The sequence below is a fragment of the Phacochoerus africanus genome, chromosome 3, assembly GCF_016906955.1.
Source record: "Phacochoerus africanus isolate WHEZ1 chromosome 3, ROS_Pafr_v1, whole genome shotgun sequence".
NCBI lineage: Eukaryota > Metazoa > Chordata > Mammalia > Artiodactyla > Suidae > Phacochoerus > Phacochoerus africanus.
In genome coordinates this window covers 71,871,146-71,897,990 of record NC_062546.1, presented here as the reverse complement: position 1 = coordinate 71,897,990, position 26,845 = coordinate 71,871,146, and the positions used below count along the sequence as shown (strand labels likewise).

Below are 26,845 nucleotides of genomic sequence, written 5' to 3'. Positions count from 1 at the left end.
TCCCAGACTTGAGATCCTAGGATGCATGTGTCCATGCATGCGCACTCACATAGGTTGTATTTAGTTTTCAAGTTCCCAACAGCAGAGCAAAGGTGATGGAAAATCTTTAGAGGACAACCATTTTGCTTAGAGATTTTCCCCTTTTAATGGGTTTATTTATTATGAAAACACAGTTTACTGAGTTCTTTATGTATAAACCTCACCTCTTAAAACTGAGAAATCTCATGATGTGAAACACTTCCATTGATGTACTTTGTGTCTAAAATAGAAACTTAGGTACTTCCAAGAATGGGCAAATTGCAAAGTTTCTTTGATTACAATTACTCAGGAATATAAAACAATCTAAATTAAATTTAGGTTTTAAAAAACAGTGAAAGCTAACTACTGCATTTTATAGATCACTTAGGCACTAAAATCCTTGAAATTTACTCATTTATTTAAGCGAGGGAAAAAAACCTCAGGTCTTAAATAGCATGATATCTTAATCTATGGATCTATCATTGATTATTTTGGGGAGGGAGTGTCTATCACCTTGTCAGGTGTACCTTTCTTTCTCAGAGCTGATTATAAAGAGAAATACTAAACAGTATAGAAAGAACAAAAATCACTGTATTGTCACGTTAGCAACATTAAAGAGGAATCCATTATATGTTTTGATGTTAGATTTGCCTTTTTTGTCACAGGAAATCATTAATGCCAATTACCTGTTAGCAAAAGAATGCAGTCATCTACCTCTATCACCTGAGATTATTTTAAAATGTTTCTATTTTATCCTCAAGATTTTAAAATGCACCTTCACATATTATTCCTGGGATAAATAAAACGTGCTGAACTGACCGGTTATATGTTTAGTGTTTGCTTGAAAGAATGTCTTCATTTAAGCGGGACTTAAAAAAATTTAACTTCAAAATATTTTAAGTTCAGAATTAGGTCTCCTCCAATTTAGAGTGTGTGTGGTTTAAGCTGAAATAACACACAGCAACCAAGAAATATGAAGAACAACTAAAAATGGATAACATATAATAGAACATGACATTTAGTCTCATGGATTATAATAAAATTATCTGGAGTTTTAATTTTATAGTAATGTTTTAAAAAATAAAGGCAACTTAACTAGGTATGCCAATCTTTATGTACTGTCTTTTAATTCTAACTACTTCAAATTGCATCCCCTCAATTCAGCTCAGTAACAGAACTAAATTTGTACTAAAAAAAAAAAAAAATCAGGAATCATTATGATGACTGCATTCTCCCATTGAAAAAATGAAAGCAAAGTTCAATCAGATCTTTCTCACATGTTCGTTCCCTTTCCACCCCTTACGTGTCCCTGCTGCTTGTTCTTCCAAAGTCTGGTTTCCAGAAGCCCATGATAATTTCTAACCAAGACTGCAGCCTCCACTGTAATGTACATGATTTTATTCGCTCTCATACTTTCTTGGGTTACAAACACCCAATATTTGATGAGACATTGATCATCTTCCTTTTCTTTCCTCTTTTCAGCCTAACTTTCCTGTCAGGAGCCTGAAAAAATATGCGCAGTTACTGTTGCTGAGGGGAGACAAAGTTTAACTTCTGGGTTGGCAATCGGAGAATAATTCATGAGCAGATTTCTAGCAAATGATATGATTTGCTAAATTTTGGTCTTTGATTTATATTTATGTACTCCTGCTACTGCTAAGGTTTTGCCAACCTCAATTAGATCATGAATGAGATCATTTTAATTCAGCCCCCAAACTGTGACCTGACCATGGTCTGAAAGTGTTCAAAAAGTAATTTTAAGCCTCCCTTTGATTTGAAAAGGAATACTGCATGCTTGGTCGTTCATACAAATAACATAAAACTTAATTATTGAATGATTTGGCAGAGGACCTTCCTGCCAAACAACAGTCAATGCCAGCTACTGTGATGCTGGCGATGCCCGGCCCCCAAGCACACAGCCCCCTGTATACAGCATTTGTTCATTGTGTCTCAGGGCAAGATGCTTTCAGACGGGATTCATGGATCTGGGAGGCTGGGTGCAACGCAAAGGGGGTACCATATTTATAACTCCAGTTAAAAAATGCTGTATCACCTAGAAGGGAAGTAGATCTGCGCTGTCAAATCACCAGGAGGCTGTGACAAAGGGAGCTTGCAGCCTGACACACGGTGTAACAACATAGCAAACACCTTTAATTCTGTCATGTCTCATACCCTTTACTTTCTCACACATTTGTGGCTGCTCAAACGTTGACACCTACACTCTTTTTCGAAACTAAATAAGGCAATCTTATTTAAGCCCAAATGCAACACCTGAAAAGTTATTCTTGTGCCCAGCAAAAAATAACCATTAACTCCTTCCTCTTAGAAATGCCTCTCTGCTTGCTCTGAAAAGTCTCAAGTTGGTAAGAGCCTGCCTGAGGCCCTGACTCTTGAGGTTCACATGACCTCCCAAGCTCCTAAAGATAGGCAACACTTCCCTCTTGAAAAGATGCGAGGCCTGTGATAATGTCACTGTCCGAGCTGGCCTCTTACAGCTTTTCCAGCTGAAACCCCTTTCTTCATTACAAACTTCTGGTGTCTTTTATAGTGAAGAGAGAGGCCCCAGCTGCTTCATTCCCTCTAACTATCGTAGTCTAATATTTTAAAAGCTGGAAATGAAAATAGCTTTTCTAAAGATATTTCCTGGAATTTTTAATGTGCTGCCTTGATTCCTTTCTTTCTTTCTCTCTTTTTTTTTCCTTGCCAATTATAAACCACCATTTGGAGGGCTTATAAGCAATGTAAGTCCACCTCATCTAATTAAACCACATTGTTTTAAAAGCTTGAACAGTTTTCATGTCTACAAGACTTGTCTGAATAATAAATTGCTAGAGCCAGAATTCTGAGTGTCTTTGGAGAACCAGGATTTTATCTGCTGAGTGCAAAGAGCCAGGCACTCAAAGAGTTAAAAGTGTTCCTGCATTGCTGGGTAGGTTAATATCACAGCTGCCTGGTAAAGCATTATCCCGGTACCTCACTTAACAAAAGCCTCCTTTTGCAAACAGACTCCCACTTTTCCCCCAAGTGTCCAAAGGTGTTTACTGAAGTAAATCTGCCTAAATCCTTCATTGCTTGGGTCATGGGGGTGGATAGGAGGGGTGGAAGGTGTACGGATAATCTCTTTTTGTAAATTCTGTAAATCTTCTGGGAAAAAAAGGGGTGGGGGGAATCAGGAATCTGTGTCACATGCTCGTGTACAACTTCTAATATCTTTGCTGGTTTTGCTCTTATACGTGAAACCTGTAGCAATGACTATCGCAAAAGCCCCCCCCCCCCCAACCCGGTTCCAATTATTCGCTCTGCTGTTTAAAACGACTGCACTTCCAAAGTTGCGTGTACGCGCCCGCGCGCCCACATTATATGCTTAATCTAATTGTTGAAGAAAAACTGTTGGTATCTTAAAAGTGGTTTCAGAAAAAAAAAAAAAAAAAAAGACAAGACAGTTTAGGAGCAAGATAATGTAGCTGAAAAGTTGTCACGAGAGGTTTCTGCTCTTGCTGTGGTCTCATTCCAATACCATTAACTGCATGTTACTTTTGCATGTTGAAAATGGAGGCAAATAACACAGTAAAACCTGACAGGTCCGCCTGCAAGGGTTTAAACAGTTCCCAGTAAGAAGGAGCCCTTTAGGCATAAACTTTCTCAAGAGAACGTGAATACCACCAACCCCTCCCTACAAATCTTGAAGCATCCAGTTTGAGATACAAAAAGGCTGTCATCTCACAAATGTTAAACATACTAAAAAAATCTGAAAAAAAAGTATGAAGAAGGTGTGAAAAACGTGGCACTTTACAGCCCTCAAAGCTTTTTAAAATAGAACAACTTTTCCCCCTAAAATTCTTTTCAGAGAATTTTTTTTTCCTTTTTGGCTCATTTGAGAGTTTCTTTTTTGGCTTTTTTCCCCTTTCATTTGAAAATATGAATTATCATAAAAAGTCAGGGGGGAAAAATTGGGAAAGTCTTTTCCAGTTTTCCTGAAGATCTATCAGTGCGTTCAGGCTGGGTGTAAGCACTTCTCCCTTTTTCTCTGGGCCAGACACCCATCCCAGGGGAGTCCTTCTCCCCTTCTGAGCCCTTCCCGCCCAACCCCCATCCCAGCCCCTTCCCTCCAGGGCCCGCACCTCCCTGGTCTGAGGGGAAACAACAAGAGCCAAATACTAGGCAGCACTCCAGAGTGGAAGGTCCGCACACCTGACCCACATCTAACAGGCTTCTGGGGGAGAATTTGATCCTGCCCTGACACTTTTTACCTCAAGTGTTGAGCGGGTGGCCATGAATAGTACAGACATGCCATCTTGTAACACTATATGCCTGTCAGGAGGGACAGGGCCTGGTTGAGCGTCAACTATATAAGGCTGGTAACTAGGGAAAGCCCAACAAACAGCCACAAACACCTAAGTTATTTTACTCAGCTACTACCCTCTGCCTCTCTCTCTCCTTCTCTCTCTCCCTCTTTCTTTTCATCTTGGCTTTCTGTGGCAGAATGCAAATGGAGCCTGCCGGCGGTGAAAGGGCTGAATTGTGATTAAGAAGAAGAAGAGCTCCTTTCTTTGTTCTCCCCTCAGGGGATGTTTACTGGGAGAGACACAGCGGATCAGATATGAAAGGCATTCAGGTCAGCATTGATGTGAGCGAAAGTGAAATCATACCTAAGGCATTCAAAAGACCGCCGTGTCAGAGGTTCAGCTAACGGTGCAGCTACTGTGTGTGTCTTCCCGGAGAGGCAAAAATCTTTTCACAGACTGGCGATTTTTTTTGTCCCTAATTTCCTTCAAAATTACAAAAGTCCTCCCCCCACTCCCGTTTACCTCCCACCAGATGCCACAAGAGTTAGGAGTATTTTCTCTCCTGATGGACCACACGCGCCATCAGACCAACTTCTAATAACTGTATTACCCAAATGAACCAGCCAGGCACCATTTGAACTGTGAAATACCTCTCTCTCTCTTTTTTAAAGCAGGTGTATTCATGTTTGCTACATATATGCATAATATGTAGAGGAGAACTGCGTGGAGAGAAAAGCCAACACACACACGCGTGGATGGTTTTTCCTCTCACCTCCCTCAGAGGAAACACGATATACACGCGCTTGTGCACACGCGCGCGCAAGCGCGCGCGCACACACACACACACACACACACCCCACAGTATGACAACAGTACAGAACACCTTAAAACGAAATTCTTTATTTACTTTGTAACTAGGAGTTACACTTTTCCTGAGAGGTCTCACTCTGACATGACTGTCACCCAAGATAAAAGTATTTGGCATGTGGCTATTAAGGCAAAGACTTCCGCAGAGTCTACTGATTATTAGTGCTTGCCTTTTCAAAAAGGCTTGATGAAGAAATACTTGGATCTTACTTTTTAAAAGTTTACACTCCCCACAGCCCAAATAGTCATTCAATAGATTTTTCCAAGTGGTAAGCTGATGTTGTTGGCATAAACAGAGCTATGTAAATATATACAAAATTCACAAATCACAGCAAACATACAAATAACGAGGAGGTGCCTAGATGTTTCAAGGCTTAAAAATGAAAAGGAAAAATCACATTTCATCTTCTGATTGCTAAAGAAAAAAAAAGAAATAGCGAGGAGGGGAATAGGGCTATATTTATTGGTTTTAAATCATCCTTCCCTCTGCTTTGAATTATTTTTTCAACCTTCACATCTTGGCTAAAAAGCATATTTGGGCTTATGTTAACATCTGCTTTTGTGGTGACATTTAATTCTGTATATTTTCAACTAGTGTTTCTGCATCACAGATTTTCCCCCTTTATCTCTCTGCTCTAAAAAGACAACCAAAGAGCAATCAAAAAGGTGTCTGACTTGGCCATTCAGACAATTGCCCCCTTGTGGGAATGCGGGAATGAATGGTACAGTGGACACCCCAGCACCATTGACGTTATAAACATGTAAATGAAACACATTAGGGCAGACAATCAATTGTCTGTGAGCATTGCAAACCTGCACTCCCTCTCTCTGTGACAGGCACAAAATAGTGTCTACCTTGGGAAGCCACGGTGCTGGAGAGGAAAAGGACAAAGAGTTCTCTTTCACACAGAAGAAAATGCACCTTAAAAGCCTTGGAAGAATGCAGATAACAAAAACTGTTGTAAGGAAAAGAATCTCCCACATCTTGGAATAAATCCGGCATTGCTTAGAGAGCTGGAAATACCCTCCTTTCCTACCTTCAGGGTAGACACACATTTTTTTTTCCCAGGAAAGACTCTTAATATGGCATTAGTGCCTTTGATAACCTCTTGGAATTTTCTTTGAGTAAATTAAGCAAGCAAGAAAGGAAGCATCTGAAACATATGACATAGCAATTTAGTGGGGAACGTTAATCTTGGCTTTTTTCGTATTTGGAAATAAATGCTTAAAGACATGAAGTTATCTTTATGTGGTGATAGAGAAATAATGTAAAGTTTAAGATCCTTGGCCCACCCCTACGCCTGGTGGAGAGTCATGCTATGGATGCCAGCAGGCTGGTGACTCTGCTGCGAAGGAAGGCATGTTTCTACCCCAGTTGACTTAGTTTTTCCAAACCGAAATAAAACAAATAGATCAGTCTAGATACACAGCCCCTAGCTTTGTGTGTGTGCAGCATGACAAAACTTGCAGAAGCTCTTCACAGAGAGAAAAGGATGGAGATGGTTATCTTTGGGGTGCCCTCAGAACTGGTACCTGACAAACAAACTGCCTCTGAGTGTTCTGAGAGTCAACAAAACAGTCTCATCAACTTTACAAGAAAGCTACTTGCAAAAGGGTTCCACACTCATAAGCAAAGATCACCAAGTCTGAACTGACTACAATGCGAAGGAAACTTCCTTGCCTCATAGCGCACTGAGGGGCTCTGACTCACAGCTGCCCCATCCCAACTTCACCTCTCTGAGAGCAGAGCCAAGAACCACATCCTCAAGAAGGGGCTTGCTTGCACTTCTTTCCTTTTTCATTTAAGCATCTCTGAAACCGTAACAACTTCTCTGTCCTCCATTGCCTCCAAGCATCACCACCAGCATTTCCACTCCCTCTCAGGAAGTGGTTAAGGGAGTGAGGGCTTATCTTAAACAGGGATAATCATTTCTGCTCATCTGATTGTTTCTCCTCTAGGATCCAAAGCCCTGAAAATACCCAACTTTATCCCTTTTCTTTCCTACTGAAAAATCAGAGACCAAAGGTGTTTGTAAAAATCTCTCCCACTCCACCATACAATGCCTAACCCTTTAGGTGAAACTTTGAAATCAAATTTAACTTTTCTCTCTTTTTGCCATGTCCCTCTTCCCACCACTCCTAACTCAGTTTTCATTTAAAAGACAACTTCATTCTCTTTTCTGAAAGAAGTAGTTTCTATGGTTTGATTTTGGTGAAAAATGTGCATGTGTCTGTGTGATTTTTTTCAGAGGCTGATGTTGGAAGACTGTGGGCTGGGGAGGCAGGCCAGTCTTCCCAGGCTCCGCAGGAGGCAGGAGGGTGGCCGAGCATCCCTGGGAGCCTAGCGCCCGAATCAGGGACTAAAGCAACAAACTTTGCAAGTTACAACGGGGCTTTGCCAGGGGCAGGCAGCAGCTGGGCATCTCCTGCTCCCAAGTGCTCATTTCTGCCTGGAAGGCTATGTGGAGATAGTAGGGTATAACCAGGGGAATGAAAAGGGGGGCTGGGTTTTCCCCCTCCTCTCCAGCTTCAGTGAAAGTACTACAAAGTGAGTCAGGCGACTGAAGATCATCTGACTGAACTTTCTTGAAACCGACACACATTCTTGTCTTCGGGCAACTTGCTTTTTGCCTCCTTCTCCCTCACCCCTCTCTCCTTTCCTCCTGCACATCGTATTTTCTGAGAAGAGATTTTGTCCTTTCCATGTGGGGAAAAGGGGACTGTTTGCTACGGGTTTACTTGGCCCTGGCACTGTCTTTGCCAGGCATCTTGCTAGCCTGAGAGTCTTTAGATTCTTGTTTCTCTCTTTGTACATTTGTTTTCCTCGAGCTGCCTCCTTCTCCTTTGCTTTTTAATAATCGTATACAGCATCGTCTTCTAACCCATGTTCTTGGCCAGCATTCCAAATGCACACATACTGCTTTATACATTTTATCTTCTTGTCGCCTTAGTCTGTCTGTCTGTCTGTCTGTCTGTCTGTCTATCTATCTATCTATCTATCTATACATACATACACACACTGTTGACTTCATTAAAATTATATAAAGTGCCATTCTAGTTTCCTGGATGACCATCTCCCCCCTCCTTCCCCTCCTCCCCCCCACCTCCATGCAGCTTCTACTTCTATGATTAGTATTGCATTATTCCTTTCCAGGAATTTCTGTATGATTTTGATAAGCATCATCATATTTAGTGTTATCGGCAAAGACACAAGCTCAAAAGTGACATCTTTTCCATGAATCCAGGAAAGAAGAAAAATCCACTCAGTTCAGATAAATCCTAGCAATTCCCAAAGGGAAAGGCATTGGATACGTGCTTGATGAGAAAGAAAATGAAGAAGGGTGAAAAAAACCCTCTTCTACCTGCTTCAAAACCAGGACATTGCTCAGTCAGATTAAACCCAAAGCAAAACACTGACAAGTAACCAATTCACAGCATGTTCTCCCACAAATTATTGGGAAATAATTATTGCTGTTAAGTTGTAGGGTCTAGGCTAAATGCCTTTAAAATGTACCCTTCAACTTTCCACTTTGGAGTGTTGAGCCTTCTCCTAAGTTAGTGGCTGAGTGAAGGGGAAATGGTGTTCAGTTCTAAGAACCAAGCAGTGTCCATGGCTGAGCACCTCCCTGGCACTCTGCTCCACCTGTGAAGCCCCCAGCAGGCCTCTCTCTTTTCTGCCAGCTCCCACTCACAGGGCTCCCAGGAAACCTGGAGCTCTCTGCTTCCCCAGCCTGGGCTCTGGCCTGACCTCACTACCGGGGACAGGGTAGTCAACAGTGGCAAAATCCTGAAGGGGGCTGGAGGAGGCAGACAAGAAGAAACAAACATTCTAAATGGTCTCTGGTGCAAAAGGACACTTCTGAGAACCTTGCTTTAAATCTTATTCTCTTTTCTTTCCCTCTCTCTCTCAAAAAAAAAAAAAAAAAAAAAAAAAGACTGTTTAACATAAAAAAAAAGCCTCCTTGACACAAAGCTTTTGTTATCTAGTTGATCAGCAATGTGCTTTAGATACTTGTGAGAGGGGGGAAAAAGCCCCACAACAGACATTGATTTTAGAAAATCAATAACCAACATTTAATAAAAGGAACAGAGGAAACACAACAGAGGAGAGGGGGACATTAGGTGTAATTTTAGTGTCTACTAAATTACCCAGAGATGGGGAAGGGGAGGTCTCCAGTGTAAGGACCACCTTAAATAATCCCAGACACTAGGGTGAAGAAAAAATTAAATTAAGAGAGAGGATGAGAGAGAGAGAGAGAGAGGGAGAGAGAGACTTAAAAAGAAGCAGCCTGAACTGGATCCTGGAGAAGCAGCTCGGAATATATTATTGTACTTGTTTTTTTGTAATACTAAGCCAAGCAAATAGATCAAAGGCAGCACAAAGGGAAAAGGCAGGATAACATAACGAACAGTTTCTGACTAAAATTCCTCTATCACTCCCCCATATGGCTCGACACCTCCACCACAACAAGCAAAAGACACACACACACACACACACACACACACATGCGCGCGCGCGCGCACGCGAAACCTAGAGAGAGACAGAGACAGAGAGACAGAGAGAAGCATCATTTGTCTCTAATCAAAATTCCCTCGTCTTTGTGTTTTTCTCCCTCCAGCACCTCTCACCGCGCCCCCAGCCACCCCCTCCCCTTGCCGCGCAGCTCAGGGGCAGGCCCGGGGTGCGCACAATGGTCTTCTCTAGAGAAAAGTTGCTCCAAGTGGGCCCCGGCGGTCCCGCGAGGAGCGGGCTGGGCTTGCTGGAGGCCCGAGGCCAGGCCGGCGCCGCGTCCCCGGGTCCGGCTTGGGAGCGTCAACGCGGCCCCGCGCCGGGTGATCAGGCTGAGAGCGAGGGGAGCGAGAAGTTTCCTTTCCCAGTCTGAGCTGGCGCTAGTTCGCTTGTTTGTTTTGGGGGGTTGGTTTTTCTTTTTAAACTCAGTATCCTCCGTCAGCTCCCCCACCCCCCCGGCACCCTGTCTGGTCCCCAGCTCTCTCCCCTCCCCCATGCGCCTTCTGCGCTCTTGCCAATCACTTTTCTCTTTTATTCCCACGATTTTGTTTGGGGTAATACCTAGGAGGTCTTTCTCTCTCTCTCCCTTCCTCTCGCTCCCTCTCTCACTCGCTCCCTTCTCTGACCCTTCCCGAGATATTTCTGCTAAACTGTCAACCCTCTGATCTCCCACCTCTGCTCTACGTGTCCCCTCGCGCCCCCATCTCCTTCCTCCTTGACTCAGCTTGGATAACGGGCTCCTCCTGACCATGTTGAAACTGCCCGGAAAAGTCTCCCTGAGCTCTCCGATTCCGCCAGCCCCCGGCGTGGGACCAGAGCCTGTTGGAGAGGAACCACCCGCCCCCGAGCCCGCACCGATCTCGCTGGACCCCGCGCGGGGCCGACGGAGTCCCTCCCACACCGGGGTCCGGGCGCGCCCGGCCGGGCCCCGTTGCCTGCGGACCGTTACTTGGCATATGCAGAGGCGGCCGGGCGACTCCGGCAAGAAACTTTAAGCCTTGCGAAGGCACAGCCCCAGGCCTCCTCTCCTGCCCTCGCAGTCCCTCTGCCACCCCCGCCCCCGCCCCGGGATCCTGTACGACCCGGCGCCGGGGCCCCCGCCCTGCCTTCGCCGGACGCTCCCTAAGCCCAGCCGGGGAGCCGGCGGGCCGGGCGCTAGTGGAGCGGGAGGCGGAGGCTGAGGGAGGGCGGAGGCGGGGGCGCAGGGGGCGGCGGGGGTGGGGGCGCGGGGCCCCGGCCGGACCCCAGCTCTTGGAGCCCCCGGCGCCTGACGCTCACTTTGCCGGGCACTTCCCCAACTCCCCCCTGTCCAGTCGCCGCGCGCGCCGGGCTCCAGGGCCGGCCGCGGAGGGAGGCTCGCCTGCGAGCCTTGGGCGCCGCCGCCGCCGCCGCCTCGGTTCCTTTTCCCGTTCCCCCTCCTTCTCCCCCGGTCTGGAGCCGCGGAGTGGCCCGGAAAAGTTTGGTTTGGGCCGCTTCTTACCGTTTTTCCTCCTGGGATTGGCTTGTTTGCGCCTCTTGCACCGGGGGCCATCCGCCATGATCGGCTGCTTCATTGATAAGAGCGGATCAGATGGCAGTTCGCATGGACTCGGCGCCCTGCTTCGGCAGCACGCAGGCTCGATCTAGCAACCAAACACAGCGACAATGTGGGCATCGCCCGCGCCCATTGAAACGCGCGCGGGCCGCCCAGGGGAGCCGGGCCAGGGCCCCGGCGAGCACCCATCCGCGCCCCCCAACGCCAAAGCGAAACTTCGGCGGCCCCCTCCCCGCCCCCCACCCCCAGCCTTGGCCCAGAGGCGCTTTGTGTTTGTTACTGTTTGGTGTGTTGCACCCGCGAGGGGATCAGAGAGACAAGAATTACATCTTCAAAATGAGTCATAACTCCTGACCGTATGAGGGAATGCACACGGCGGTACAGTAAGGCTGCTTGACTCAGGGCTAGGCGGACCCTTTCCTCCGAAAAGTCCTCAGCCTGGCTCGGAACTTGGGGTGAGGCGAGGCTTTCTTTAGCCCTCATCTTGTCTCATCCCCCCCACCCCATTCCCCAGAGGAAGCAAACAAACAAACAAACAAACAACGCGAAACAACCCCCGGATGAAGCACACTTGGGCAAATTGATAATAGTAATTATAGGAAGCCCACTCGTCCCGCGCCCCCTCCCCTCCCCTCTCGGAGTTTATCGAGGCACTGTCTCTTCCTCCCCCCTCACCTCCGCCCCCAAATTAAAATTTCCCGTTTCACGCCGCAATAAAAAATATAATTATAAGCTTTTTTGGACACTGTCCCTTCCCCCCAACCTTCGCCACTTTGACAATATTTACTTAAGTATTTCCCCCCACCTCACTCACACACATGCTCCCCCACACTGGTTCCCTTAAATAGTTCCAGTAGAAAATTGTTTTTTCCCCTCAAGAAAGGAAAGAGAAAGTCCAACCGCGACGGCAATACTTTTAAGCTCTACTAAACGATCGTATCCTTTCTGGCTTCGAAACTTTTGTACCTAAAAATCGAGAGAGGCGCTGCATTTTTTTCAGCTGAAACTGTCAAAACTTGGAGAAGGGGAACCTCAGAGGCAGGCTGGAGAGAAGGAGAATCCCGAAACTCGGTGGAGGTTGGGAAGATGCTGTGCCTCGAGGATTAGTTTAAACAGGGGGCTATAAAAGATGTAACAGATGCAAACTGTAACACTAGGGCCATTAACCCTTTCTCTGCCGAGCACACTCAGTCCCCACGTCCCGCACCTATTGTCTCCTGTGCTAAAGGCTTTGCGGAAAACCTGGAAAGTGAGTATCAGTTTCCACACATTTGCTGACAGGGGTGGAGGTTGGGGGGGGGGGGGCAGAAAGAAGGGGAAGTGGATGATTTAGAAAGCACCTTGAATTTAACCTAGGCATAGTGGGAGACTTTTAACACATTTTCTCATTTCTTGGCTCTCCTATGGATTTGAAATTGTTGGGAAAAATTCCTGAAATAAAGAAATGGTCACACAAGTATCTGGGATGAAACAGCTGGCCTGTCTGTATTCATGCTGAGACTTACACACGATTGCATATAAATATATGTTTAATAAAGTAAGCTGCTAGTTTTATGAGCATTTGTGTGTGAGGGAGAGACAGGGCATTTGTGCTGTAAACTTTATCTTTGCCTGTTATTTCTAACTCTGGAGTTAGTAATCTTGCCTTCATCATTATGGGGGAGCATGTAAAATATATAAGTAAGTGGGAGATAAACACATTCATGTTAGCGGAGCTCACCACTGTTCCTGGGAACTCCTGCTATCTCTTTTGACTTTTCAGTGCCAAAGTATGGCATGGAATATTTGTATATATGTGTCTCCTGTGAAATCCATGTCTATATTACTTTGCCATTTGAAATACAATTTCAAAAGTTATCCCTAATTTAAAACTCTAATATCCTGACAGTTTTCTTCCCAACTGTAGTGACCCCCCCCCCCCACTTTGGTAAACGACTCAAGTTCCATGAGGACTTTCACTTCTTTATTTATCATCACAGAAGTGAGGTGTTACTTCACATACACACACACACAAAGAATGAAATAAAGAAATGAAACTCGCTAAGCAGACAAAAACAAGCAACTTTCTGCTTAGAAAACAGCCTTCTTCGGTAGAAAAGGTTGGACTGCCATATCTAAGAGAAAGACTTGCTCCCGAATTTGGTAGGTTTGTATCCATCAAGTTTTGTAATTATTAACAGGTATTTGCCAAGTTTTAATTGCTGAATACAATTAATTGGAATTAGACATGACAATAGAGCAGAACCTCTCCCCCTGAAGAGTTTTTATTCCAACCACATAGTTCTCAATAAAACTTTTCCTAGGCTGGGTAGCAAAAGGCACCTTTGGTTACCTGAATGGACAGGTACAGGGCAAATTATTTGGAGGAGGAAAAAAGAAAAGGAAGGAGAGAGAGAGGGAGTGAGAGAGAAATCCAAGAAGTCACTCTTGGGAAAAGCTTGCCGTAAAGGAGCTAAACCCACCTGAAATTCCTACCCACAGACACTCCTTCTCACTTCAGACTCACATCCTCACTTAAAAGGAGAAAATCATAAAAGGAGGGTGGGGGATGACCATGCCAAAAAGGAATAAAAAGAGAGAAAAGGGGGAAAAAAACCTACCTGCGAAGTCTTGTTTGTAGTTTTGGCCAGAAATGGTGAGAAGAAAAAGCATGAAGAAGCCGCGAAGTGTGGGGAAGAAAAAGGTGGAAGCGAAGAAACAGCTCCCGGAGCAAACTGTACAAAACCTCGCCAAGAGTGTCGGGAGGCAGGACCGTTATTCCTGCGGAGCAGGTTAGAACTGATCTCTTTCGGCCACTCCAGGAAACACAAACCTGGGGACGGACTGACGTGTTACGCCTCTTCTAATGACATTTTTTTCTTTTTCTTTTCTGTAGGAGAGAGAGAGACCCTGAAACACGCGCCACCTATCTTTGTGGGGAGGGATAATTGAAGCGCCCTGAGCGTGAGCATCATGTGAAAACGTGATCGCCAAGTTTCTCTCTGGGAAAGGATCTGGGATAGATTATACCTTGAAGTCTCCGCAAACGCTTTAGTGGAAGAAATGAAATTCCACCTCCCTCCCTTCCTCTCTCCCTCCCTCTCGCCTCCCTCCCTCCCTTCTCCCCGCCCCCCCCCCCCCCCCGTAAAGCCTTTGGCATCATTATCCTCATCTCCTCATCACTAAATCCTACAGAGTACAGGGCGGAAAACGGTGCACACCATTCACAGAACTGGAGAACTCTTAAGGGGCGAAAGTTAAAGGGAAAGATCCCGGTTCTTCAATCCAGATCGCTTCTTCTTATACAGATATCTCTAATGACCAGATTTGAGATGCACATTTAGTTGTGTGGATTTCTCAGCACAGCTTCTGGAACTAAATTTTTTGCCCTTTCTCTTATTTTTTTGTCTTTTTAGATGCCAGAGCCAGAACAAAAAAATGTTGCATGTGAACTGCATTTTAGGGTGTGTGTTGGGGGTGTGTGTGTGTGATGAATTTCTGGATTGGATCCCAATACTAAAAAGTGGTTTGGCATTTTTAAAAAGGGTCTCTAAGTGAATTAACATAGTGGGCTGAGTTGCCCCGATCTCTGAGTCTCTCTACATCTCCCGGAGACCTCACTACAAAGTGAGGGAGTGTGTGTGTGTGTGTGTGTGTGTGTGTGTGTGTGTGTGTGTGTAGGGAGGCAGGAGGAATAGGAGAAAGGCCATAGAGGAACTTAGCAGGGAAGGATGAGCATGATATTAAACGGCATGGGGTCTAAGTTTTGGAGTATACATTTTTTGATATTGCAATTAAAGTAAAATTAAAAAGAAAAGACTCCACCTTTGCTCTGAAGGGATTGGTTATGTAAATATGGAAGGGATTTCCTGGAGAATACAGCTTTCTACTGTATGGTTAATTAAATAATCACTCAAAAGCTTCCAACGTGACGCTTCTGTCGTAATCCAATCAGGTTACATAGGTCCTAAACAAGAAAGATATTTTCCACATCTGGAAGTCAGCAATTTAGCAAGTACTGCACATTATTAACCAATTCAGAGCCCACTTCCCAGGGGAATTTTTTTTGAAGTTTAAGTGTTCTTAACCAATGCTCTGCTGTTTTGTTAATCAAAAAGCTGGTTTACACTGCACATAATTGGAACTAATATAGAAGTAAATAAAGACAGCCAAATTTGAGGATGCTGAGCACAGGCATTTATAGGAAAAGGAAGAAATCTCTTAGCCTCCAGTGGTTCAGGCTCAATTTCTTAAAGAACTGTGAGGTTTTTTTTTTTGTTGTTGTTGTTGTTGTTGTTTTAAGAGTGAAAGTGCTTGAGAACCTCAGAGCACAAATAAACTTTCAGTCTCATTGCCTTTGGGCTTTCTTGCAAAGGTAAAGGTGGAAGTGTCAAGAGGACTGAAGAGCAGCCTCATGCCAAAATTTTCTGCTTTAATATTGTTAATATGTTACAGCCCCCTGTTTTCAGTCTGATGAAATCTGAAACAAATAACACCCTGATCCAACACTAGACTTTTACTTATATTAAGATAAACTGCTTTGAACTGTGCTTTGAAATGTGTGCCTAAAGCAAGACTTTGAATGCAAGACTCACTGGCAATTGCACTCAGAGGAGGGAAAAGCCACCACAAGAGTTGCCACATCCACACTCCCAGAGGTGCATGTCTTTGTATTTTGTATGTTTATTTTTTTTAAGGGGGGGTGCAGTAGCCACCCAGCATGACCACAGCTAGTTCTGACTTTAGCCTGCAAGAAAGTACATTTTCACTATTGGTTACAGACTCACTTCTTTCCTACCTTGAGTATTTATTACACTGAGAATCTTCTCACCCATCCCATTACAGATAAATTACCTGTAGAGGAGCATTCAAGATCATCAGTGTAAAATTAATAATAAAAAAAGAAAACTAAAGACTTCCAACAGAGGTCAGGCACATTCTCCACCTTATGTTGTGCATTTCTTTTAATATTTCTATCTCTATAAATATATGACTTATCAACTTCCTCTTCTGAGATTTATTTCTATTATTAATGTCCTTTTTTCTTTCTCTTCCCACTTTTTTATTTAAAAAAAAAGTCAATTCCAGTTTTCTCTAGAAGTTTGCTTTTCAGCCTTTCCTCTCCCATTTCTAGGAAAAAGCTGTCCCTTGCATGCAGTGATTCCAGACAATACTCTACCTCAGGAACCCAGGTAGCCACTGGAGCTTTCAGCCCAGACACACACTCACTGACAAAAACCTCAGGTCAAAGGATCCTATTGAAAGGCTAACAAATTACTTGTCTTTATTATGTATATTAATGTGAGGTTACTTAGGATCTGACTTAAAAAAAAAAAAAAAGAGACAAGTATTTCCATTAAAAACACCTAATCATCTGATTACTCTGGGCTCAGTAATTGTTCAAGTGGCAGGAGGCAGCCTCAACAAGGCATTGGGAGTCCCGATGTGCAAGTATTTGATTTAGGGTAAAAAAGCAATCTTTCAAGTTTCCATTAATGTGGATATTTAGATGCTGGCATGTGAGCTGTCCCTGTGAGGGTGAGAGCGCCGGTGGGTTGCCCTCCGCCCCTGCCTGGCACGCCCCTGGCACACACCCTTCCCGATTGACCGAGAGTTCCCATCAAAGCAGAGACGGTGGGATCTGGCGAAGCCGAAATATAAATTTGTTCCGAACACTCTTTTAGTCCGAAGGCCAGGTCAGGGACAATGGGGATCGTGGGACCAGCGGGACGCAGGAGCGCAGGACGCAGGGAAAAGTCGAGAGAGGACTAGGAGCTGCTAGCTTTCGGATCCTCACACAGCAAAGCAAGTCCTTCAAATGAATCGCTCCTTCCCGGTCTTCCTTCCCCATTAATAGTCCATTTCGAGATTAGCGCAGACCAAGGGGATTAAAACAACAGATATATGCAAATGTGAAATAATATTCCAATCGACATAGAAGGGAGAAAAATAATTCTATAGGGTCTCTTTGAGTGAAACAAACTGCCTCCCTCAGGAGTTCCTCCACCCAAGCAGTGTGAGGATGCACTTTTGTTTTCCAATTCCCTCCAGCCAGGACCTGGTGCCTGTCCCCCCATTCACCTCTCAGTCTGTCAATTTCCTTAACTTTCACAGCCGCTCCCCCTTTCTCCCCTGCCCCCAGCTCGGTTTGCCCGCCCAGATGCCCGAAGAGATACAGTGTTTCTGCCCTTGAACACACAAGCTATAGAAGGAATTCGAATTTGGCCACAGCTAATGATTTCTTTAAAAAAGCAATTTCTGTTTATTTTGTACCATGTGGAAAAAATTTTAAAAAAGAACCTATTCTCTTTTTGAAACGGAATTGATCTTTCATCTAGAGGAATTATGCAGGAGGTGGGGAACTTCTCTTAGAGTTGCAAGCAAAGGGTGATAAGAGGGACCCCTGGATTGGGGGTGTGTGGAGGGGGTGCGGGGAGGCAGGGGTCCAAGCCAAGCCAAACGGTTTTCTCACGTGCAAACTCACAATCCAATCCTTTCGGAGTTGAGCCTAGGATAGGAGGGGAAAGAAAGTCTATTAAAAAAAAAAAAAAAAAAAAAACCAGGAGCATCTTTCTGAGAAGCCCTTTCAAACAAAATCAAAACAGGACCAGAGAATCTCAGACCGACTCTAACATCCCTGCTGCGAGGCCCGCGGGCTGTGGAATCTCGCACGTCACCTGGCCTCAGCAAGGCGGCCAGCTGAGGGGTTCATTTTATTTAATTTTATTTTTTGAAGTTAAGGCTGAATCTCGGCTTCAGTGGTTTTTGCCAACGTCTCTTCTGACAGGAACCAGCAAACTTCAGGACTCAAATGAGCGTCTTAATTTATTGATGCAAAACAGGTCTGCTTTTCGCCCCCAATTCTCCGCGCGCTCTGTCCCCCAAGCCCCCAGCTTCGGTCCCTCCATTTGATCTCAGGGTAAGGCCCAGCCGCGCAGGCGGAGAAGCACGTGGGGGGGGGGGGGTGTCCGCCGCAGCCTGCCCTCCCCCAAACCTGTACCCGCCCGGGAACCCCGCGACCCCCGCCCCGTGGCCGGGTCAGCTGACCTGGCTCGCTCGCCGGCTACCCGCCCGCCGCCTTGTTTCCGGTCCCCGGGGTCCGCGAGCCGCGCACCGAGCCGGAGCGGCCGCAGCCGGGAGGTGATGCTGGGGGCTGATTACCATGAGAAAGGCTGTGCCTGGAAAAGCCTCCTCCACGCGACTGTCAATCTCAATAAGGGGTGGGGGTAGGGGGACGGAAAGGGGCCCTGTAGGAGTCACCAGAAAACTTGGAGTAAGTTGGATGCGACTAAGGCCCGAAGAGGTGGCTTTCGCCTTAACTTGGAAGGCTATGGCGTTGAGGGCGCGGACGCCAGCACCCTCTCCAGGGAATTGAAAACCCCAAATCCTCCCTTCCTCTCTCTCGCGCTCCTTTCATCCCTGCCCTTTATCCTTATTTTCCTGAAATTCTTTCTCAATTTCATTTCCTATATTCTCCTTTCTATCTCCTTTTTGCAATCCCTTGTTTTGTTTCTTAACATCTCTTCTCTCTCGCTGATTCTTTTCTGCCTCCTTTATGTGTCCAGATTTATCATTTCGTTTTGAAAACACAGTGTTTCATATGTAATTAATCTACCAGCAGGAGGTCAGGGACACCCTGACCAAAATAACTCCCTGGGTCATCAGAGAACAAGTTCCCCAGGTGTCATTGAAAAGTAAAATAATAATAATAGTAGTAATAAAATAAATATAAATCTATATCTCAGTAATTATAATGGCTCCTTTTTCTGACTTTTATTGGTTCAAATTGACTTCTTTTTTTCTTTTAGAAATAATCTTCCTGGAAAAAAAAGTGAATAATACTTGGTACAGGAAAATACTTTAGAATTAAAGTAATGTGAAAAAATTTCTCATTTATGGTGATACTTCAGCAGTACTTAACTGACTTTAGAAATTACAATAGGTAATTTAAAAAAACTTAAACTGTGCTTTTTCTTTTAATGACAGTTTAGAAAGTGTAAAAAATTCCCAGAGCACTCCTGACCCTCAAGAAGATTGATCAATTCAGAGAGAAATATCATATCCTGTATTTTGTACCTGCTAAGCAAATGCACAACTTCAATTGTTGGGTTGTTTTCTTGGCCAGGTTGCCCTGTTACCTAGCAGGTGAGTGAATATGGGCCTGCAGGCATCATGAATGTGGCTATGGCTTTTGTTTTCTTTTCTTTTTTCTTTCTTTCTTTTTTTTGTCTTCCATTCATTTTGAGCATATTTGTTGTTCTCCTGTTAAGATTCAGAGTTTGCACTTGTTTGCAATTTGTTTATTTTGTTGGATTTTTAAAACTTGTTAGAAGTCAATTGAACATGTATATTAAGCTCTTTTTAGGCCAAGAAAAATAAAGATGCATTAGAAAGATGCCTTTTATGCTTCATAATTATTAATTGACATTTTATGATGAATAATTAATCATTTGAATAATTTTGGTATCTCTGATCTGAACATATATTTGCATATCTAATGCTTGATTTTAACTATTTTTTTTAATTCATTCTCTTAGGACGAAGAAACAAAGTAACATTTTAATGTAAAATTTCTTGGAGACTTGTAAAAGTTTATTTATTGAGTTGTACTATTCTTCCTATATATCCATAAAACTTCTTAACAATTTGTAAATCATTTATGTAGCAATCATATACAAACACGTGACAGAACTACAATTAATTAGGAAAAACAATACCCCGTGTAAGATCAAGTCACTTTCCCCCCTAAATGCAGAGATGTGCATTAATTATGCACCATGTTTATTTACTGGAATTCGGTCATTGAACTTTTTGCTTATGTCTATTTAGAAAAGTCAAAAAGTGAAAATTGAAGCAATTGACAAATAATTCATACATTAATTTAAGATAATTTAAAATTTTTACTTATTAATATATGGGCTGATTTACAGTTATTTAAAAATGATCAGAGAAACATATCCCTGATATTTTTATATCCCTGTGTGGGTTGAAGTCCAAAGAATCTATTTTGAATACTAGCCTTGCAGATTACTACCCGTGTGATTATTAGCGATTTAAATTTGTTTCCATATCTACATTGTACCCATTCCTTTGCGTTTTATTGAGAATTAAAGTAGCACCTGAAGCTTCACTATAGTGTAGCTTTACTGTCATAATGAAAGGTTGAAAAAATAACATGGAACATGCTGATCAATTGAAGACAGTATAAATTAATTTCGACTAGTTAAAACATTCTTTTAGCATCATTCATAATTTTTCTATTCAGAAGTGAATACTGTTATCAAAGTGAAGAAATAAAAGGAAAGCATCATAGGATTTTTGGCTGGTTTATGGTTCTTTAGACCGCTTCAAAGGATGCATAGCCACAGACATTAGAATAAATACAGTATTTCCTTATTCTATTAGTTTAAGCAGTTAACTTGTATTCAGTATGGTCATAATTTGGTTATAAATATAAGTTGTCTTTAGTCTAAATGTATGAACTTGAAGTTTCTTGTGTTTTTTAGTAACACATTTGTCATTGAGTGTAAGGGTTAAATGTGCAGAAGCTCAGAAACAGTCTTGAGTAAGACTTGTGAGGAAAAAAAAGGGCAAACTTACAAATTTGGAGACCAGGAATTTGGCTGTCAGAGCACTTTTTGTTGTAAGGCCATTCACAATGAACTGAGCATTCCCTTTTGGAATCGTAATTATTCTAGGGTTTGCTCTAATTCTAAGTACCTATAGTGGGGGAGAAAATCACTTTACTAAATGGAAAATGAAATCCCCTGGTCTCTTAAATACCTACAAGGCCAGATTTTCTTTTTGATGCAAAAGCTGACGAATCAAGGGAAATGCTAAAGGGGAAAAAGTATTGCGATATTTAACGCCGATACTGATGTCTTCTTGTTTTTGTTTTCCTTAAGACTCCTCAAAACACTTCAAGGGTCCCCTAATTGTTTCCTTTCTCAAAGGATCCATTACAAGCTTCTTTCAGGTCAAAACTACCAAAAGGACTATTTGGACACCAGCCTAGGGGCTCAGAGTGAGCCCCTAGTTTCTCTTTTTCCTTTGTAAAGGGAAATGGGACCAGAAACTGCACCTACAGATTGTTTAGTGACCTGGAAATAACTACTGCTGCTTTGCAGTCTTTATTCTATTAAAACATCAAATTATAAATGTTGTGTGTTCTAATTTTGCAGCATTCTAAGAATGATTTTTATTTTTATTTTTGAGGATATTATCAGGTACTTAAATATAAAACCTTACTCTCAAAAATTTTCCTCTTCATGATAATCACAACTATGAAATGCTAATAGCTAAGAATATAAACTCCTGCTTTTCTAGGCCCAGCAGTTGTAGATGTGACCTAGAGAGAACCAAGGACTTTGCCTAGAATTCAAGTGTCTAGTTCTTCTCTGGCCTTTGAATCTTCCAGATCCACCCTCACGGCCAACACCATGTACATGTCACACCCAGCATCTTCTCACCCTTCACAGATGTCCTTCCGAACCACTTGTACTCACCCACTCTGCACACTGCATTGTGACCCACTTCCATTCCTCCTGGATGACTCGGTTAGTACTCATTTTTCAATGTGTAGCTTATTTTGCCTTTTGGACCTAACACTTAGGCTCATTTTTCCAGTGACAGTATTGGCTCAGGTAGAATGGTTTCTCTGGCTTTGGGCCTCTGGCTTCCCAGATAAAGTGTCTTTCCTTGTTCAGTCATCTCACCAGGCCCTTTGACTTGAGGAAGCGCTATGGGCAGTTTCTGCTAACTTGCCCGAGCCCCAGTGCTGGGCCCAAGAGAAGACAAGTGAGTGATGAAGAAGAGATCAGGAATATCTGGAAATTGATTGTATTTCTTATAAAATTTCTTGTATTGCTTATTGACTGGGAACTGGTCATCAATGTGTTTGACACCAGATATATTCTCTTTAATTACAGCATATTTTAGTGGCAAGGATATAGGCTTTGAAATTAAATGAATGATTTGACTCCTTCCTTTGTGAGTGCTAGTTGAGTATCAAGTACAGGATATGGAGCCCCTGTGAATCTCATTTTTAAAATGAGCAAAAGGAGACATAAATTTAAGCTGGTTGTGAAAAAATATGCCAATATTTGTAAAATGTCTGGTACAGGATAGGCATAGCAATAAATAGGAATTCCTTCTCTGAATTATCATGAAAAATATATGAAGTTAAATTATAGAAAACCAGAGTGAATGAGGCATGTATTTTAGGTGATACTTATTTCATTATTTTTAGTTATTTTATTGTTATTTATTTAACTATTTGAATTACTTTATTTATTTACTTATTTGTTTACTTACAATCTTTTGGCCGCACTCACAGCAGGCAGAAGTTCCAGGGCCGGGGATCAAACCTACACTACAACTGTAACCAGAGACACACCAATGACAACTAATTTTATTAGGAATTGTTTAACTAGTTTTTGCATTATATAGGAATTAATGCTTACTGATAAAAAGGTTTTGGAAAGTAATATGAAATTTCTCAATATGTAGCAGAAAAGTTTGGATGCTCGTGATTACAATCATTGTGATTCTAACCTCTGAGATGAATAAATGTATTTTACAATTTGATTATGTATTTCACACTTCCGTTTAAAATTTCAGAGAAAAAATATTTTTCCACATAATTCTCCCTATACCACATAAGAGGAAGCACTCTTACAGCCCATTGAGTGCAGCCAATAAGTGTCAAAGATACTCATCCAAGGTAAAAAGAAGAGGCTCTTAATACTGTTCAAAGCTCTATACCTTCTCTCAACCAAACCTTCAGAAATTTGAAAGAACTGGGGAGGGAGTAGAGAGGATGAAAGAACACTAAGAGAATTTGCCTGCGGTGTCTTCTTCCCACCTCCCTGTTGAGCGCTGAAACATCTGCTTAAAAAAAAAGGTAAGAATATGTATATAATATAGACATTGCTTCACTCTGCTGACTGCAAGTTTGGGAGTAGGGTTGTGTCAGCAGGCGCTGGCATGATCTACTGTGTATGTGACTTTTCTACCCTATGCCCTAGAAAGGAGGGTGTCAAGGGAGAACTGGGCTGTGGACACAGGGAGCATATTGTTCCAATGGTTCTGCTACAGTGCAAACCAAGCTTCTCTTTTCTCGCTGGAACTTTGCTACACATGCAAAAAAAAAAAAAAAAAAATCCATTTGCTGTTAGGTTTTTCCTTGGCCATTGTGGAACTGTAAGTATGGTTCCTGTGGCAAAGGGGTAATTTTTCTGGGTTGAGGGAAGCTGGCTTACCTGTTGTTCTTGGCACATGGCTAGCACCCTTCTAGACAAGAGGGGCAGAGCAACGCTCAAAGTTCACAGAAAATATGTGGCTTTTAAAACAAGAACAAAAAATTGAAACTCTGTTCTTCTAAAGCTCAGTTTATCTACTAAGTATTTGGAATTTCAGTTTAGAGAAATCATCATGATCTTAAACTGTATCATCACCTACCATCATTTAGCATTTATATGGGATGTTGAAAAATTATTTACAATAATTTGCTATAGTTATTCTGTAGAGATGATCTGTACTGAAGTTTTGCTTCTATTTGAGGATTCTTGTGTAGTTCACTAGGTGAAATATGCTTGTGATTTTTGTGTCATTTGAAATCACACTGGACTTTGAATTAGGGTAAAGTCATGCTTTTCGTGATATGAAGGCAAAGTACCATCATTTGGAGATATTTTTTAACCATTGCTTAATTTAGGATCTCTAAAGAGTAATTTGTTTGAGAAAGGAAGGTGACCTATCACTAAAGAATCTTTCCCAATCCCCTGGAAGAGTGCCTATTACATAGGAAATATTTGTTGTTGTTTTTGTGGAATCTGTCATTAAGAAGCTTTAAAGGAATGTAAACTGATCTCCTATTTCATACTTACATAGTCTTGAGATAAGAATGAGGATAGATGAGGGTGTGGCAGGGACCATGAACACTCAGACCCACACAATCTCCTTTATATCAAGTTTTGTACCAAATAACACTATTTAACACAAACTTTTATTCCCTTTCTTCATTGTCAGTTTTATATGTTCTGAAAAAAAAAATGAAGAGGCAAATGCAGAATTGTGTGTATACATTTGTCTTTCTCTTTAAATGGCTCTGATGAGACTTTTCATGGTTTATTTTTGAGTAAATGTATTAAAATTTAATAAGAGGTTTTCTCTGAGGAAGGAAATAAATCATAAAGAAAAAAATGAAGTGGATTAGTAAAAGTATGGTTTACTTAAGAAGGCAATCGTGCAGTTGTAATTTTTTTTCCTTTTTTTTTTCTTTTTTGGCCTTCCATGGCATATGGAGTTCCTGGGCCAGGAGTCAGATCCAAGCCACAGTTCGGCCTCAACGCCAGACTCTTTAACCCACTATGTTGGGCTGGGGATTGAACCTGTGTGCTGGTACTTCATAGATGCTGCTGATCCTGTTGCAACACAGTGGGAACTCTTATAGTTGTAATTTAAGATAAAGGATCCCTTCACCCTCTAAGATCACACAATAGGTAAATAAAGAAAAGAGAGAAGATGAGTTTGTTTCTCCTTCAGGCTCCATCAGCCAATGGGCTAAATGTTTTTCCTGCCAGCAGATTTTTTTTTTCTTTTACGAAGACCAATAACCAGTTGCCCAAAGATACTGAGGCAAAAAAATATTAAGTGCTGTTTACAATGCTTTCTCCTTTCCCCTTTCTCTTCAAGTCCTGTTTCTCACTCAGGACCCTCACCTCTTCTCATCTTTCTTTTGATGCTTTCTATTCAGAGGAAAAATGATCTTTTAAAGACAACCTTGTTCATAACATTCAGCAGGCTTAGCTTTTAAATAATAGGATATGACCCTAGAATTTGAGATTTCGACTCTGCTGAAGAAAACTACCTGGAAGAAACAGAATGTTTACCTGAAATATATTATGAAGAAGAACAGTTTAATACTTTTACTGTCTCCCCACTGCCTAGCATAGAGCTTGGTGCATAAGAGGCGCTGAATAATGTCTGTTGGATGAATGAATGCATGCATGTATGAATGCCATATAAAAAAGCCAGACTTTAAAATAACAGATGTCATTTGTTCTACACGGCAAATAAGAGGTAAAAGGTATTAATGCAAGTGCAAAAATCATGTGGTCACAAACAGGATTTTGATACTATTTTTGAATTCTGAGTACAATATTTTACTTCCAAAATGAAAAACCTGAATCATTTACCAAGCAATAGAGATGTAACAGTCCCTCAGTCACTTACTTGCAAAGGAAATTTTCAATACAAATAAAGTCATACATATTTATACTAGGGTAATTCAAAATAACTTCCTCACATAAGCACTGCTACGTTCAAATAAAATCTTGCCAACACTTCTGAGTACATTGCTTTAAGAGAAGAAAAAAAAAAAAAAAACTCCCTGTAGCGTCCGAACTATTTAAAAATCTTGCCAGCTTCTTCAACATACATCAGTTATCTCTCTTCAAATCACTGACAAGAATTTAAAAACTGCTTCATCAGAACAACTGTTACCCTTTCTCATACTCTAGTTAGAACCTGATCTTCTAAAAAGGACCATATTTACAGCTTCTTTTGAAATTTTGAAACCATTTGGCTGATATGTTTTTGCTACATTTTCTTTTCCTGATTTAATTACTGGGACATTTGCATGAAAACAGGAGACTAGGGACATAAGATTTGTGTCCTATGAGTTCATCTGTTTCTGATGCTTATTCCCCACCTGAGATCAGTATCTCTTTTATGAGAATCAGGAGGCCAGGAGCTAGATTGGAAATGATGAAAAAGTTGTTGGAGGTGAACCTAAGTTCAGAAATAGGGACTCAGGAGGTAAGGGATTGGTGGGTAATATAATGGATTTTTTTCTAGGTTATTTGTTTACCAGCAGTCATCCTGTCATTGAAAAGGTTAGATAATTGAGGGACTACACAGAGCTGGTGGGTTGATGCTTCTCTAAGAAAGTGGCCATGTAGTTACTGCTCCATTGTAGTGGTTGACAAGCATCAAGGAAAACAGTGAAGGAGCCCAGACTAGGTCATGTATGAACTCTAGACCTGGCCACTGAAAGTTGTGAAGGAGATAAAGTAAAATGTCTCATTAACTTTGACCACTTTGCAAATGCTTAAAGTATATCACAAGGAGAATCAGAGAAGACCATCAGCATGAATTCTGAGCATCTTCACCTGGAGTTCCACGTATGTAGGAAGGTACACATTCAAAGGCGGAGTTGTAATCTTCTAACTTTTTGCTTTCTCCCATGTTCGCCAGCTTGAAAGGACATCACTGTCCATCCAGTCTCCCAAACCCAAACCCAAACCCTGGCTCCTCTCTTTCTCTTAACGTCCCTGTTGAATCATTCAGTAAGTGCTAATGATCTTACATCCACAAGTTCCTCAAATGTGCTCAAATTCCTCAAACTCTTCACACTTAAATCCCTACCCTGTTTCAGCTACTGGGCATCTCCTTCCTGAAAGACCACGCCCATCTCCTAATTGCCTTTCCTGTTTGTAGTCTTTCCTCCCTCATGTTTATATCTTCGTCATATCAGGGGTTCCCCATCACATACCTGCTGTGCAACTCAAGCCCAGGTAACCCCTAAGGATGGGTGTTCTAATATTTACAAATATTGTTTTGAAATAATAATACTACAACTTTGTTTCT

The 26,845-nt window shown here is 42.4% G+C and overlaps 3 protein-coding genes across 6 annotated transcripts in view; all 3 read right to left on the bottom strand.

Moving 5' to 3' along the window:
• ZEB2 (zinc finger E-box binding homeobox 2) overlaps positions 1-11,284 on the bottom strand; it is a 129,809-nt gene extending 118,525 nt beyond the window's left edge. For all 4 annotated transcript variants that reach the window (XM_047771985.1, XM_047771984.1, XM_047771988.1 and 1 more), the window contains exon 1: positions 11,162-11,284. In XM_047771985.1, the coding sequence (XP_047627941.1) occupies positions 11,162-11,234 (73 nt within the window). In that variant the 5' untranslated portion in view covers positions 11,235-11,284. The remainder of the gene's footprint in view (positions 1-11,161) is intronic.
• On the bottom strand, positions 5,189-11,143 carry LOC125122964 (uncharacterized). Its single transcript, XM_047771990.1, has one exon. It carries the CDS (start codon positions 10,430-10,432, stop codon positions 9,797-9,799), a length of 636 nt encoding a protein of 211 aa, XP_047627946.1. The 5' UTR covers positions 10,433-11,143; the 3' UTR covers positions 5,189-9,796.
• A 6,067-nt stretch (positions 11,285-17,351) lies between the features above and the next one.
• On the bottom strand, positions 17,352-26,443 carry LOC125121921 (uncharacterized). The gene is made up of 4 exons (XM_047770220.1): positions 26,368-26,443; positions 19,984-20,015; positions 18,242-18,604; positions 17,352-17,702 (listed from the first exon to the last, which is right to left on the bottom strand). The coding sequence occupies exons 1-4, from the start codon at positions 26,441-26,443 to the stop codon at positions 17,538-17,540; spliced, it is 636 nt and encodes a 211-aa protein (XP_047626176.1). The 3' UTR covers positions 17,352-17,537.
• Positions 26,444-26,845: the final 402 nt, after the last annotated feature.